Source organism: Lepidochelys olivacea (assembly GCF_965140295.1).
Source record: "Lepidochelys olivacea isolate rLepOli2 genome assembly, chromosome: 14".
Classification (NCBI taxonomy): Eukaryota; Metazoa; Chordata; order Testudines; family Cheloniidae; genus Lepidochelys; species Lepidochelys olivacea.
In genome coordinates, this window is record NC_140424.1 from 26762530 (window position 1) to 26779511 (window position 16982).

General features: G+C 44.8%; 1 protein-coding gene across 1 annotated transcript in view; it reads left to right on the forward strand.

Annotated features, from left to right (window-relative positions):
* Positions 1–16982, forward strand: part of GAS7 (growth arrest specific 7) — a 211528-nt gene that overhangs the window by 141473 nt on the left and 53073 nt on the right. The window contains exons 4-5 of the mRNA XM_084647092.1: positions 219–304; positions 8244–8297. Coding sequence (XP_084503218.1) covers positions 219–304; positions 8244–8297 — 140 coding nt within the window. The remainder of the gene's footprint in view (positions 1–218; positions 305–8243; positions 8298–16982) is intronic.

Genomic DNA, 16982 nt, shown 5'->3' on the forward strand with positions numbered 1-16982 from the left:
TCCAATTCTATCAAATCAGGCCCAGGCCTGTTTAGAGGTCTGTTCAGTTCAGGCACTTCTGGGGTAAGACGGCACATAGGGAAGGCAAGTATCTTGTTGCAGGGTTCTGTGAGTTTACTTTTATGATAAATAAAGTGACCAAGAACCATTGAAAGTCTGTATTTAAGTATTTGCTGCCTAGAGCAGCCCGTTTAACCTCCTCTGTGTGTTCCTTACAGCGAATGGATATCACACCCCTGTGACCCCTATGCATCAAATGGAGCCTAGTCATATGAGTCTTCGAAAACCCAGCGGGGACCCCCAGGTAAGTTTTGGGGAACTTTCTGAGCGGGAGTGTATAGTGTTAGGGTAGTTTGTGAGCTCGCCAGTGACACTCACAGTGAGCATGCTTTAGAAGCCGCCAGAACCCAGTCAGTGTGTATGTGGCTGGGCCAGGCGTTTTTGTGTATAGGCAGCAAACAGTGGAACCCCACTGTATCGTGTGGTTTCCTCATGGTGCTTTGTTGTGAAAAGAGTGATAGACACAAGGAGGCCTTTTGATATTGAATGATACGATAGCGATGCACTGCCAGCGATCCACTAAGTCTCTCCTTTCGGGACTGTGGTACAAAAGCGAAGCTTGAAAATGCATTCAAATGGCTTTACCACCCAGCAGCCATGTGTCGAGTGAGGGCATCATTTCTATGGTTACAGTTACACCCCCCTTTTTAAACCTCAGTGAGTTACTGATAACGCATTAACCTCCCAAAAGTTTTAGTACCATCTTCAAGTGCAGGCCCCAATCCTGCAAGTATACATATGTTTAGCTTTACTCCTTGAGTAGTCTGACTGAAGCTAATGGCACTACTCATCTGCATAAAATTAAGTATGTGAATTAATACTTGTAGCACTGGGGTCTGTATCATTGTGAGTACTATAACTAGAGCTTCATCTAAACCATTATTTAAACTAGTTTTAGAATGCTGGTCCCAGTACAGAACCCTGGAAGACTCCACTTTCCCCAACCTCCACAAAGAAGACACACCTTTAACTCCAACCTTCTGCTATCTACCTACTGACCTGTTCTAAATCTTCTGTTTAGAGCAGTTTTACAATAATCCATTATATAAAACTTTGTCAAAAACATCTGAAAATCCATTTGTACAAAATCATATGGTTCTGCTCTTAGAGTAATAATTATTTCATTCTAAGACAGTAATAAAATGTCTGAAATGATTGACTTTTCATAAGCCCACAGCAATTCACATCTCACCTATCTTACTTTCCAATATAGCCTTAAACCATCTGTGAATACTTGCACATAAAACACCTCACAAATCTACCTCTCCATTCCTGACCTCTCCCTCTTGTATGGCAGACACCTTCTCCTGGATGCCCTGTAGTCCACTCAGTCTGGCAAAAACACCACTCCTCAGTTCCCCTTAAAGTCTCCTTCTTCATGTCCCGTCAGTGTCATGCTTGACTCTTCCCACTTCCATTATCACTCACAGACAGGCTACCACACTGAACCCAGCCAACAGTCTGCTGTCATTGTTGGCTCTATCTGTGTCTTGTGTCCATACAATTTGGGAACTAGTTTTCAACAGGAGCTGTGGGTGCTTCTGAAACCAGCCATGCTGAGTACTTTGTGAAGCAGCTGACCATGTGTCAATGTGGCCCCAAGGCCTGGGCGGACACAGCAATGTGTCCTTAAGCTGGTTCAGCACACTGGCTTTCTGTAGTTTGGCTGGTCCTCCTGCCTCCAAACTCTGTGCCATAGGCAACTCCGAGTTCTTTGCCCCACGTACTTTTGATGCCGTGTATGTTCGTGGAGCATAGGGGAAGGATATTGCCCAGTGTTCCCAGAATGCACTTTGACAGACATGGTTAAACAGAGTGACTATTGCAAACCAGGGCTGTTGATTAATCACAGTTAACTCACACGATTAACTAAAAAAAAATTAACCGTGATTAAAAAATTAATTGTGATTAATCGCAGTGTTAAATAATAGAATACCAGTTGAAATGTATTAAATATTTTTGGATGTTTCTCTACATTTTCAAATATATCGATTATAATTACAACACAGAATACAAAGTGTACAGTGCTCACTTTATATTATTTTTATTAGAATTATTTGCACTGTAAAAATGATAAAATAATAGTATTTTTCAGTTCAGCTCATACAATTACTGTCATGCAATCTCTTTATCATGCAGGTGCAACTTACAAATGTGGGGGGGTGTTACATAACTGCACTCAAAAACAAAACAATGTAAAACTTTACAGCCTACAGGTCCACTCAGTCCTACTTCTTGTTCAGCCAATCGCTAAGAGAAACAAGTTTGTTTACATTTACGGGAGATAATGCTGCCCACTTCTTAATTACAATGTCATCTGAAAGGGAGAACAGGAGTTTGCATGGCACTGTTGTAGCTGGCATCACAAGATATTTACATGCCAGATGCACTAAAGATTCATATGCCTTTTCATGGTTCGTCCATCGTTCCAGAGGACATGCTTCCATGCTGATGACGCTTGTTAAAAAAATAAAGTGTTATTTAAATTTGTGACTGAACTCCTTGGGGGAGAATTTTATGTCTCCTACTCTGTTTTACCCGCATTCTGCCATATATTTCATGTTATAGCAATCTCAGAAGATGACCCACCCCATATTTTTCATTTTAAGAACACTTTCACTGCAGATTTGATAAAATGCAAAGAAGATACCAATGTGAAATTTCTAAAGATAGCTACAGCACTCGACCCAAGATTTAAAAATCTGAAATACCTTCCAAAATCTGAGAGGGACGAGATGTGGAGCATGCTTTCAGAATTCTTAAAAGAGCAACATTCTGGTGTGCAAACTACAGAACTTGAACCACCAAAAAAGAAAATCAACCTTTTGGTGTCAGCTGACTCAGATGATGAAAATGAACATTCGTCGGTCTGCACTGCTTTGGATTGTTATTGAGCAGAACCCGTCATCAGCATGGACACATGTCCCCTGGAATGGTGGTTGAAGCTTGAAGAGACATATGAATCTTTAGTGCATCTGGCATGTAAATACCTTGTGACGCTGGCTACAACAGTGCCATGCAAACACCTGTTCTCACTTTCAGGTGACATTGTAAACAAGAAACAAGGAACATTATCTTCTGCAAATGTAAACAAACTTGTTTGTCTGAGCGATTGGCTGAACAAGAAGTAGGACTGATTGGACTTGTAGGCTCTAAAATCCTTCTTTAAGCAAAATCACAAACCAATACTAACATAATAATCTACATTTGTAAGTTCAACTTGAAAAAGCGATTGCAACTACAGTACTTGTAGGAGGTGCAATTGAAAAAGACTTTTTTTACAGTGCAAATATTTTAATCAAAAATAAATATTAAGTGAGCATTGTACACTCAACCATCCAACAAAAAATAATTGAAATCAATATATTTGAAAATGTAGAAAACATCCAAAATATTTAAATAAATGGTATTCTATTATTGTGTAACCGCATGATTAATCGCAATTAATTTTTTTAATCGCTTGACAGCCCTAATGCAACCACACAATCCTCTCACCTGACCTAGTTACAAACTGATCACAAAGCACTGTTCACTGGACTTCTTGGATGAGCGCTGGTTACAATTTCTTCTAGGACAGCACAAAACTCCCTCTCTTTCTGCTAGTCACTACTGCCGAAAAAGGGCAGCAGCTGTTGCAAAGCTGAGATATTCTAGGCCAGCACTTAGCACAGTCTGAAACTTTAGCTCTATTTAACCCCTGGTCCTTTAATTTTTTTGACTTTTCATAGTTTCATAGTGTTTAAATCCAGAAGGGACCACTAGATCAGTGGTTTTCAATCCGGGGTACATAGAGGTCTTTCAGGGGGTACATCAATTCCTCTAGATATTTGCCTAGTTTTACAACAGGCTACGTAAAAAGCACTAGCGAAGTCAGTACAAACTAAAATTTCATAAGACAATCACTTGTTTATGCTGCTCTATATACTATATATTGAAATGTAAGTACAATATTTATATCCCAATGGATTTATTTTATAATTATATGGTAAAATTGAGAAAGGAAGCAATTTTTCAGGAATAGTGTGGCTGTGACACTTTATATTTTTATGTCTGATTTTGTAAGCAAGTAGTTTTTAAGTGAGGTGGAACCTGGGGTACTCAAGACAAATCAGACTCCTGAAAGGGGTGCCGTAGCCCGTAAAGATGGAGAGTCACTGCACTAGATCATACAGTCTGACCTCCTGCATAGCACAGGCCATAACATTTCTTGCAAATACTGCTCTATGGAGCCCAATAACTAAAGCATTTCAGTCCTCAGGAAACTAAAGTGTTGTGAGTCACAGGCAGAGAGCAGGAGAGACTGCGGTGCCCCCACCACCTGAGGCCACCGAAATGGCAGGGAATTCATTAGGTGAGATATACTTCTAGGGTCCCAGCAGGCAAATTACACCCGATGCTTCAGAGAAAGAAAAAAAAATCCAATGATCTGCCAACGTGACCAAGGGAAAATTCCTTCTTGACTCAAATCTGGTGATCCCTGTGACCCTGAGCATGCGAGAAGAGCCACTAGCCAGGCATCTCGATGAAAGATTCTCACTTGAGAGCACTGATCCACCCCACCTGCTGTCCTGTCTCTAGCTGTGGCCAATTGCTGATGCCTCAGAGGAAGGCAGAAGAAAACAAACAGAAAACCAGAATACATCTGGCCAATTGTGCGTTGAGGAAATTATTCCTTCCTGACCCCTGCAGGTGCCTTCCAGAAGCCTTGAAGCATGAGATTTGAGTATAGTTGTAATAGTGCAGAGTTGCAACGGTCCTGAGCTTGTCAAGGGCAATGCAGAGCTCCCTGTTCTCTTCCTGGCCCGTGAAGGAAGAGGATGAACACGAGGATTCATGAATTCACAGACCACCATGAACCAGAGACCACCATGACCATCCAGCCCAATCCCATCCACCCAAGTTGTAAAATTTCTCCCTTAATCTAATTTTAAAAACTACAAGTGGGGGTGAACCCATCACCTACACTGCTAAGCTGTTCCAATGTTTAATCACTGTTAGGAAATTGCATCTTATTTCAAGGCTGAATTTGTCAAACTTCCATTTCCAGCCATTGAATCTGGTTAGGCCTTTGTCAGCAAGGCTGAAAACATCCCGCTCTCAGATCTCTGTTCCATGATGTGTCAGTGCCTAGACACAGTGATCACATCATCTCTCAACCTTCTCTTCAATAAGCTGAATAAATGGAGCTCCTTGAGTCTCACATAGAAAATCTTGTTTCCCAGCTCCTGGATCATTTGGTGGCCCTCCTTTGACCTTACCCCAGAACTTCCAATCCTTCCTGCAGTGTGGACACCAGCACTGGACACAGTATCCTAGTAGTGGTCCTATCAATGGTCTGTCCCCAAGGAAGATTATTTTCCTTTGATATTCCCCTTTTCATACATTAGCCCTTTTTGCAACAGCATTGCACTGAGAGCTCATGTTGAGGTGATTGTTTTCAGTGACCTCTGAGATTCTCTCTGCGTCACTGCTTTCCAAGACAGTCTCCCATCCTGTAGATATAACCTGCGTTCTTGGTTCCCAGATACATTGCCTGCATTTGGCTGTTTTAAAATATATTTTGTTGGCTTGTGACCATTTAACCAGATGATTCAGATCACTCTGTAGCAGTATCCTGCCCTCCTCATTGTTTACTATCCCACCAATCTTTGTGTCATCTGCAAACTTTACAAGCAAACATTTTATATCATCGTTTAGATGGTTGGTACAAATAGTAAATTGTGTTGGACCAAGATCTGATCCCCGGGGAACCAAACTTTGCTTGTTAATATCTCCCCATTATCAACTACATTCTGAGCTCTGTCAGTGAGCCAGGTTTTATTCCATCAAATCTGTGCCCCGTTAGTTCAATACAATGCAAGTTTTTAATCAAAATGTCATGTGGTACTAAGACAAATGCCTTGGCAAAAGCCAAGTATACGATATCAACACAGGTTTCAGAGTAGCAGCCGTGTTAGTCTGTATCCAGAAAAAGAAAAGGAGGACTTGTGGCACCTTAGAGACTAACAAATTTATTTGCTCACTTCATTGGATGCATTCAGTGGAAAATATTTTCCACTGAATGCATCCGATGAAATGAGCTGTAGCTCACGAAAGCTTATGCTCAGATAAATCTGTTGGTCTCTAAGGTGCCACAAGTCCTCCTTTTTTTATATCACCACAGTTACCTTTATCAACCAGACTTGTTATCCTGCTTAAAAAAAGACGACAAATTAGTTTGACAAAACCTACCTTCCATGAAACCACACCAACCGGGATTAATTCTATTGTAGCTTTGTATTCTTTGAGTCCCAAATTAACCATTCCATTATTTTACTCGGGATCGACATCAGGCTAACAGATTTAGAGTTCCCTGGGTCACCCCTTTTACCCTTCTTAAATATTGGCACTATATTGGCAGGCCTCCAGTCCTTTGGAATTGCCCCAGTTTTCCAGTATTTGTTAAAAGTGAACATTAGTGGTTCAGACAGCCCCTCCTCGGCTAGTTCTTTTAAGACTTAAAACAGTTTCATTTGTGGTCAAGTTCCAGATTCAACAGCCTGATTCCAGGCAAAGACTGGTGAGGCTGGTGTGTTCTGTATCACTTAATTAACCACAGCAGCACCAGGGCAAGTGGAACAGAGTCCCAGCATAGACTCTGCCTGCGGTGGGAGATTAGTCACTGGGCCAACAGGGCCCATGCCCAGGGCCCCTGGCCAATTGGGGGCCCCCCAGAAAAATGGGCACCCCTGCACCCCGACCTGCTCCACCAGCCCGGCGCTCCTGCTGGGGAGCAGAGTCAGGGTGCGGGGGCTTCACCGGCTCCATCCGCCCACACGGCACTCCGCCCAGGGTGCAGAGTCAACCTGACCCTGCTCCCTGGCAGGAGCTCTGGGTGGGCAGGGGAAGCCCCCACACCCCGACCCCATTTCCCCAGCAGGAGCACCGGGGCAGGGGTGGGGGAGGAGAGACCGGGGTGGGGAGGGGCCCCCATTTGCTCTGGCCCAGGACCACACAAAACCGTAATCCGCCTCTGTCTGCCTGTGCAAGGTGAAATCCCCCTCCCTAGGAGCTAGTCTGGGGAGCTGAGAGCCCTCAGTCGGCAGTGAGGGTGGAAGAGGCCAAGGGCTAAAGCAGAGCTGAGTGCAGAAGAGCAGGGTCGCTTACTGATTGGACGAGTATCTTGGCAGTGCCTCATGCAAAGATCTGCTGGAGAGGATGGGTGCATGGCTGGGACTCACCTGGAACAGTTTCTGCTGCCTCTGAGTTCACAGCTTGGTAGCTGGTGTCTGTATCAGCTGGGTGCTGCTCAAGGCAGACATCAGTTTGCAGCTGACTCAGAACAACCTCCAGGCAGCCAGCAATGCCAGAGCAGTGCTAGTGTGCTGCAGGTGGCACGGAGCCGGGGGAATGTCACCCAAGCTTAGTGAAAGAGGGACAGCCCCTGATTTCAGGAGAATTCTCTGGGCAGCCCCATAAACCAGGCCTGGGGCCTCTTGGTCCTTTACAAATGGCGTCAGAACATCTAAAAAACAGGGAGGGTGTTCTGATTGCAGATTTTAAGCTCTCAGCTGTTTGGGGGCAGGGCCCGTGTTGGTACAGCACACAGCACAAGGCCCTGCTCTGGATCAGAGCCTGTGGGCGTTACTAGAATAGAGAATTAGTTGAATTCTCCAAAGTGACACATCCCCTCAGGATCAGTTCAGTACTGCAGGAATTCAGAGCTTGGTCTTGTGGGCAGTGGGTACCATGGAGCACAAAGGGTTCAGCGGATCTGGGGGGCTGCACAGGTTAAGTACTTCAGTGCATGGGCACAGTGCTCAGTGGCTGGACGTAGGGGGTACAGTGGCAGTGGTGGCATAGTGGAGGGGCACAGCCAGGAAGGGGCCCAGGACTCAGTGGTGGGGGGTGGGGGTGCAGTGGAGCGGTGGAGGGGCTTAGTGGAGGGGCCCAGGGGGGAAGGAGCACCAGGGCTCAGTGGAGGAGGGCAGGGGCTCAGGGGCTCCTTGGTGCCCAAGGTTGCTCCTCAGCTCCTTCCCGGCCGCCCCCTCATCCCCGCATCACTCCCCTGCCCACTGCCCTCGCCTTTCTCGGCCGGACACCGATGCCTTTCAGTGATTCACTGCGCAGCTCGGGCCAATCACACTCACACACCCTCCCGCCATGGAGCACATGCTGAAGATGCCTCTCTCCTCTCTCCACAGAGTCCGGGGTCCCCGCGCGTGCCCAGGAGGCTGGCCAGGGAGAGCTCGCGGACGGTAAGTACAGCCGGGACAGCTGGCAGCGCTGCAGGTAGGGGTTGAGGCCTGGACAGTGATCACTGCCGCTGTGCTGAGGGCCAGCAGCATGTGGGCCAGCTGCTGGGGCAGGGCAGAGCAGCCTGGGATGGCAAAGAAAGCCCCTGGCGGGTGGGGTGGTCCTGGGGCAGCCAGTCAAACCAGAGGGCACGTGTCTGGGGGCTCCCTGCTCTGTTTTTAAGGAGCACTGAATCAAAAACAACTTTAACAAAACGGCCTGGGTCAAACGTGTAGCTGGTGTCAAGCCAGTTCTTAGCAAAGTGGCCACATCACAAAAATGGAATTGACACTATTTGCAACCCTATGCGTACCGCCAGCAGAGGCCCCAAGTCTCAGTGAGCACTAGACGTGGAACTGCTCGGAGCCCTAGCAGCAGAGGTGAGGAAAGTTGGTAGCGAAGCCTGTTCCACCTGTATAGAACCTGTTCTGTGAATGAATGGAAATCTTCAGTGTTCCGGGCTACCAGGCCAGCGTCTTTCACCAGCACTGAAGGTCACACCCCGAAAAACAATACAAATCAAAGTGATACAATTTCATAAGAGATATCTGTGCCCTGAAATATCATCTACATCAGTGGTTCCCAAACTTGTTCCGCCACTTGTGCAGGGAAAGGCCCTGGCGGGCCGGGCCAGTTTGTTTACCTGCCGCGTCTGCAGGTTCGGCCGATCACGACTCCCACTGGCTGCGGTTCGCTGCTCTAGGCCAATGGGAGCTGCAGGAAGCGGCGTGGGCCAAGGGACATACTTGCACCGTTTCTGCTGCTCTGGGATTTGGAAACTGATTAGTTAATCTGCTTGTTACATGGTAGCAGAAAACTGGCTGAGATCCAAAACTCTTTTTCTAAATCTGTCTTCAATAAAAAAATATAGAAAAGAAGTTTGAGCAATTAGTAAGGAATGCTGACTCTGCAAAATAACTATTGCTGATAAACAGCTGGTAAGGAAGTACGTGGGAAATGTGAATACCCACTATACAAATCAGATGTTCTGGGTGACCTGTCTAACAAGCTTACTAAACCACTACCATTTTTTTTTGAAAACTCAGGGACAATTCAGGAGGTAATGAAATACTGAAGAAATGGAAATTTAGCACCTTATTTTCAATGAAGAATGATTCTGGCAATTACCACCCTAGAAGTGGAACTTCTCTCTTTAGCTGAAACAGGGTAATGGAAGGGCATTAGTATCTGGCAAAGCATGCAGTTGGATGGAGGTTTCTGGTAGAAAGTGCAGGGATTGCTGGTAAGATCAGTGTTAATTAACGTCTTCATTACTGAACCACAGAGAATAGTTTGCAACTTTGCATTACAGAACAGGGTGTTATTAATCCCCCTAGATGAAACTTTGTGGCCATATCTGGGCTTTAGTGTTCAGTTCTGGGCATCTCAATGCCAGAAAGATATTTAAAAGTGGAAGGAATTCAGAGAAGAACAACACAACTGCTTGGGGCTGGATGGGATTTACTTAAGAGGAAAGATTAAAAGAACCAAGTGAGCTAAGCATTGACTAAGGGAGAGAGAAGGGAGCATGCTCATAATCTATAAATATTGGAAGGGTATAAAGCCCAAGGGAGGGAGAGGAATTATTTGAAGTCATAAATTGTAGGGGTGTAACTAGGAGTAATGGGACGATCTTGAGAGAACAGTCTATTGATCTGCCCTTCCGTCAGTGAGGAGTGCTTTTGTGCCCATGTACAGATTTGTTATAGGCCATTTTGGTTGCCATTGTTGAGTCACTGAGGCTCGATGGGAGTTAATTCAGTTGTCTGAGTGCCCATATGATGCATCTCTCTGCTGTGGTAGCCCAGTCACCTCCATCAGTCCTCCCACTGCTGTCCCAGAGTGCACCAGTCATTGCAAAAGTGGCCAGTCTGGTCACCTTTCTGCCCAGCAGTCACCTAGCAGTTTACATAGCCATGCATGCTGAGTGGAGCTCACTTGTAAGCCATTTCAGAGCACTGCTGCTTGTACCACTGCTGAAGTCCACACCTTCATCTGCTTGGGGCTGCTGGGCATGCCCATTGCCAACTGGGACCGTGGCACAGGGAGGCCAGGAGGTAGCCACTGTCCACACTGGGAGTCGAGTGCGCTGAGGGGTTGACAGAAGGGAGAGGGTGTATAAACACACCTAGGACAATTAGTGAAACACCAGGAAATTCCCCCACAGTGTGTCCATTCTACTGTGAATTACACCTGGTCCTCTGCAAGTATCCCACCAGTCAGCCCCTCCTGGTGATTAACAGCCCTCACTGTTAAAAAATTGCACTTTATTTTCTGTCTGAATTTGTCATTAAACCCATACCATAATATGCAGGTGATAATTTTGAAGCCCTTCAAATTTCTCTGGTATTTAAGCAGTACTGTGGGCTCTTCTGCCACTTTAATCAAAGGTACAACCAGTGCTAAAATCTTTCGTTTACAAGCCAAATCAAGGCTTCTTCCTCTTGTTGTCTATGAACTGTCAATTCTCTTGTCAACAAAGTCTGTGTGATTTAGGCTGAACTCTTTGAAACATTCAGGGTTTCTCCCAGTAGGGAAACATCTTTTTGTCTTACAAATTGTACTACTCTTAGTATAATGAGTTTCTCCAGCCTCCACATTCTCAACTGAGTTAGTGATTAGGCATGATTTCTAGAAACCTATGAAGTAAATACAAGTACATGTCATACATTTTAGTCATTCAGAGGGTTTTAACTCAGGTACATGCTTTCTGGGAAGCATTTAGCTTAACATAACCATGTTGTCACTTGGTGAAACCACACATGTATAACTAGGCTTGGCAGACTTTGAGTTTTTATATATATTTTTGACAGATAATAATGTTTATTTTAAGTAGGGTTACCATATTTCAGGTTCCCACAAAGAGGACACCGCTAGATGGGGAACTGTGGGGGAGGGGTTACAGTTGGAGGGTGTTGGAGGTGAGTGTGTGTACTGGCAGGGGTACCTGGGGGGTGCTGGAGAGGGCATTTTGGAGGGGGTGCTGGAGAAGGAGGTGCTGGAGAGGGTACTGGAGAGGGCCTCCCTGTGGGCCTCTCCCCCACCCCAGGGCTGGGAGCTGGAGCCTGGGTGGGTGGGATCCAGCAGCTGCATGGGAGGGATCAGCTGGGACATGGAGAGAGCTCTTCCTGAGCTGTAACATCTGCTGTGTAAAAATCCCAGACGTTGTCTCTTATTTGAAAAATCTGTTCGGATAGAGGGCGGAAGATCAAAAAAGAGGCCATGTCCAGGAAAACCCAGACATATGGTAACCCTAATTTTAAGCATTTTTTTTCCAGTTTTTATCAATTTAAATTTTCACAGGTGAGGGAAATTATGGAGAGTAAGACAACAGGGAGAACTCAGTAAATAATTATTTTATGACAGTAGAAACTGAGTTTCAAAAAATTAAAGGTTTCAGAGTAACAGCCGTGTTAGTCTGTATTCGCAAAAAGAAAAGGAGTACTTGTGGCACCTTAGAGACTAACCAATTTATTAGAGCATAAGCTTTCGTGAGCTACAGCTCACTTCATCAGATGCATATCGTGGAAACTGCAGCAGACTTTATATATACACAGAGAATATGAACCAATACCTCCTCCCACCCCACTGTCCTGCTGGTAATAGCTTATCTAAAGTGATCATCAGGTGGGCCATTTCCAGCACAAATCCAGGTTTTCTCACACTCCACCCCCCCAACACAAATTCACTCTCCTGCTGGTGATAGCCCATCCAAAGTGACAACTCTTTACACAATGTGCATGACAATCAAGTTGGGCTATTTCCTGCACAAACCCAGGTTTTCTCACATCCCCCCCACCCCCATACACACACAAACGAAAGCTTATGCTCTAATAAATTGGTTAGTCTCTAAGGTGCCACAAGTACTCCTTTTCTTTTTGCAAAAAATTAAAGGTTTAACTATTAAAACACAAATTGTGAACTTCCCATGTTAAAATATATCAAGTAAATATCCTTAAATCAAACCCTAGTAAGTTCTTAAGTAATTTTTCGTACATTGCCTGTCAATAAATTTCAGTTATTATTGATGGAAATATTTTTGTCAGTTTCATATATACGGTGAAATGGACATTTACTAATAAAAATCGAATCCTTCCAAGACTGTGTATTAATCATTTTGCTATTTATCAGTTAGAACTGGCCTGAAGGTGGCTTCTCCAGCTCATCTGCACAGTTGCAATGACTGGTTTCTTGAGTTAACTAGAGAGTTAATTCATTCAGGTAATTCACTCAGGGTGTTGTGATACCAAGTTCTTGTCTCTTCCAGATTTTGCAGCAGTCTCCCTAGATGGTACTTTAACAGATAAGGTTAATAGGTGCTTGTCAGTGATAGGCTTTAGTTGTTAACAGCAGGGAGTGTGTTCACTCAGCTAGGTGATGAGTCTTTCTTGTGCAGCTGGTTCTGCTGCATGGAGCACTATGCTGAACAATACAGGGCATATTATATGTGATGCAGCAAAGCACAGTCAGATAGCGACCCAGGCTTCTGCCAATGATTTGAAAAGTCCATCCAGGTTATAAGCTGTGTCGTTTCTCATCATCATGATAATAAAATACAGATGGAATAGAACTGTAAGATACAAATACATCATCTTGCTTCTCTCCAAATACAGAACAAAAAAATTGTTGAATACTTCTGCCTTTTGTGTATCGTGGTTGATAATTTTATGTCCTTATCCTATCATAATGGCACTATACCACTGCTTGGATTTCATTTGTTTTTGACACATTTAAAGAACTGCTTCTTACTGGCCATAGATTTTTCATTGATATCTTTATCAGTAGTTTGCATTTCCTAACTGTTGATAAGTAGTCATTGCTGTCAGCTTCCTCATTTTTCAATTTTGTTTGTTTACATTTTAATTTCCCTCTGAACCGGAATGATTTTTTAACCAAAGAAGCCTTCTTATATCATTGTAGCATTGTGGAGTTTGGGGGCCATGAACAGAGCATTTCTGTGAATGTTGCTGATATAGTGTGGATTATAAAGACCTGGCATATTTGCAAGATTGGGAAAGTCATTCTCAGGGGTTGAGGACTGTGGGAGGCGCTTGTGAAGATACTAGTGGTCTAAAAGTCAGTTGCGACTCTGAAGAATTTGGAAACCGCTGCATTAGAGGATTGTTGCCTGAGGGACTGTGGAGAGAAGCTGGGTTTTGGGAGATGGCAAATGGCTTGGGATACAGGACTACAGACCATGTTCTAGGTTTAAGGGGCAGTTTGGGGGCAAGCATGGAGATACTTGTGGAAGGAGTGCACAAAGAGGGAGTCAGAACTGTCCAAGCACAAGATGTGCACAGGAGAGTTGTAGGGACCTAGCAAAGAGATGCAGCTGGGCGTAGCATGGGAAAGAGGCCATGGGAAAAGAAACCTGCTCTTTCTGTTCTTTGATCAGCTCCTGGAGGCACTGGACCAGCTGCTTACTGAGCTTGCAAATTGAGTTCCTTGGAATGTCTCTCTCCACCTGTGCAAGAGTATTTAAAGCAAATTTGACAACCTCGGCTGCTGGTTTCCTTGGCAGTAAGGACAGGAAGAGTCAGAGCAGCCTTGGGTTTCTTGGAAAATCCATATTCACAGAAGCCCATTCACAGTATGGAAGCAAGGAAGGGAAGAGGCCCGACAGGCTGAGCCAAGGAATAGAGCAATGGTAGTGGGAGCTCTCTTAACCATAGACTCACTCCTGTTCCCATTGAAGGCAAAGGTGAAACTTTTGTTGACTGAGGTGGGAGTCAGACTGAGCCCAGTGTGCAAGAGTATGTCCAAGATGAGGGGCCTGTCGGTAAGGTAAACCAAGGCAGGGTTTGTGCTCAGTTCCCTTCATGGGATTCCAGGGATGGGTGAGGTTTGGAATCGGCTTGGTTCTCAGTCTGTGGAAGCCAGGGGTCCTCCCCCATCTCTGCCTCCATGGCTCCAGTGTATGGTAGTCTCATGCTCCTGTGGGGTTCGGAGGGCCGGCGTGCTGTGTGAGTTAATGCGAACCTGGTCATTGTGGCTTCCATTCCCACAGTGCCAGGGACGTCACACTATAGAACCAGGAGCTGTAAACACTGTGACTATAGCACAAGGATGGCCAAACTGCGGCTCATGAACCGCATGCAACTTTTACAGTTAAAGTGTGGCTTGCGAGCCCCCCCTGCCCATTCTCCACCTACCAGACTTGGGAGAGGGGGAGAGCGGCTCGGGACCTCTGCTTTTCAGCAGAGTGGTGGGGTAGGGGCTTCTGCCCAGAGGGGAGAGTGGTCTCGGGGCTTCAGCCCCACAGGTTACATCTGCCAGGGCTTGGGGTTCCAGCAGGAGTGGGCTGAAGCCCCAAGCCCCGGCAGGCGCATCCTGTGAGGCAGAAGCCCCAAGCCCCGGCTGGTGCGCCTCAGCTCTTGAACTTCTGAATATCGTTGTATGCGGCTCGGAGGGTCAGTGAGTTTGGCCACCAATGCTATGGTGTATCGCACTGGTTATCAAATTTTTTAGGTTGCACCCCTTTCCAAATAATGGAGTCTACCACGTACCCCCATCTGAGATAGCGTCATAATATACCTATGATTAGATTGCCAAGTCTTACTAAATAAAATGCATTGTCCACCGTTACAGGATTTTTCTCACATACTTCCTGACAAGAGCATGTGTACCTCCTAAGGATAAAGGTACCCATTTGAAAACCACTGGTGTATTGCAGAAAGAAAAGGAGTACTTGTGGCACCTTAGAGACTAACAAATTTATTTCAGCATAAGATTTCGTGAGCTACAGCTCACTTCATCGGATGCATTCGGAAGTATTGTGTTATGTTAGCATGTGACCATGTCATCCAAGTTGTATTTTGATAGTACATATGCACAATGGCAGAGTAGAAGGTGTGCTCACACCCTTGACACTGGTATTTCCTGACTTGTGACAACTCCCATTGTAATCACAGGGTTGCATTCATTTTGGGATTGTCATTTAATTAAATAAACATCCTCATTTTGTCCCAGAGGACATTTCACTTGGTCACTATGCCATGCCAACCCACTAATGTCTGTCAGGAGCTCCCCAGTTCACTGCACACAGGAAGCAACACTTTCATTTTGCCTTTTGACATTTTACTGCTTTTCCCAAGTATTTTTCAAAGGTCCTTTCAGTCTAATCCACTTTGGAGATCAAAGCAAAGAGGGAAAGAAGTGCAGTGTTTTAAATCAAGTCCAAAAGAGTGTTAAACTATTCTCTATCTGCTGTAAACGGTCCAGTGTACAGGGACTGAGAGCTGCTCGCCAAATCCTCCTTTGTTCTGGGTGTAGAGGACAAAAGATGAAAGGCTTAACTTCAAGAGACTGGCCGCATTAGAGGATTGTCCTAGGATTCTCTGAAAATCCCTCCAGCTGATGATAGGATTTGATCCAACAGCAGCTCCTTGAGGTAGAGGTAAAGAAGACAGTACTTTTGCATTTCAGAGTTATTGCTGAGTCACTTGGCAGGAATTTGTCTCTGTAGAGCCCTTTAACAATTCTAAACATGGATAGACTTTCCACATTACATAAATGTAAAGAGACTGTATAGTGCCTTCCCTTAGAACAGTCACATAGATGTGCTTCGCATAGATCACACAGAGAAGCCTTTAGAGACGCTGGAGTACTTAGGGATGGGAAAGGGAGGAACAAAAAGCCATTGCAAGAGGTAAACAGTTGTTCTCTGCAAATAGCCAAAGGTATTTACCAGGACCGTACTGTTAGACATGTACTGTATAAAACCCCTGGAGTGTGTTTTCCATTGCAGTGCTGCTCTTTAGAGAATTGTTCCCATTTCATGATATGATGCGAGAGAGACCTTTAAAATATTATTTTAAATATAAAATTTAGCCCCCTGGAATCCCTGTGATAGAGGACAAGTTGAGTGAGGGGAAAAAGGACAAGTTGGAAGAGATAACTGAAGAAGGGGTTGTTGGAACAGTGAAGAGCTGGAGCCTGCAAAAGCCTATGAGCACTGAGCAGTCCCATTGATTTTGCTGGGGCTATTGGTAGATGATATACTGAGTACATATAGAACAATGTATTGTATAAATCTCTTGGATACCACAGTGATCAGCACGTCAAGACATAGATTAGAGTTTACGGCTGCAGTCTGCTTCCTTTCTGCAGCTTTGCCCCATATTTAATCTTACACTTTGTTTTGTTATTGCTCAGTAGCGGCGTGCACAGCCAAGCACTTCATTTGTTAATGTAGGTTTGCTCAGCAGTGCTATGCGCAGCCCAGCACCTCATTTATTATTGTAGGGTTGCTTAGCAGTGTGCACAGCCCAGAGATTATGATCACTAGACTGTGCATATTGGTTTTCAATTTTGGGATAATTCATCCAAGAACAATTGAACCCAGTGAATTTGGCAATATATCTGAGTATTTTCTCACCACATCTGATCGAGTCTCTACTTTCTATTGAGAGGAAGCAGTTTTCTTGTTGATGTTTTTACTGTCAAATCTTACTGCAAGAAACAAGGAAAAAGAAAAGGAGGACTTGTGGCACCTTAGAGACTAACCAATTTATTTGAGCATAAGCTTTTGTGAGCTACAGCTCACTTCATCGGATGTGAAAGTCATTCATAAGTATTAATTACTTTTTAAAACTCAGACAGCTTTAAAAGAAACCCCAGGACTCCTCCATCCTCCACAATGGCTTTGA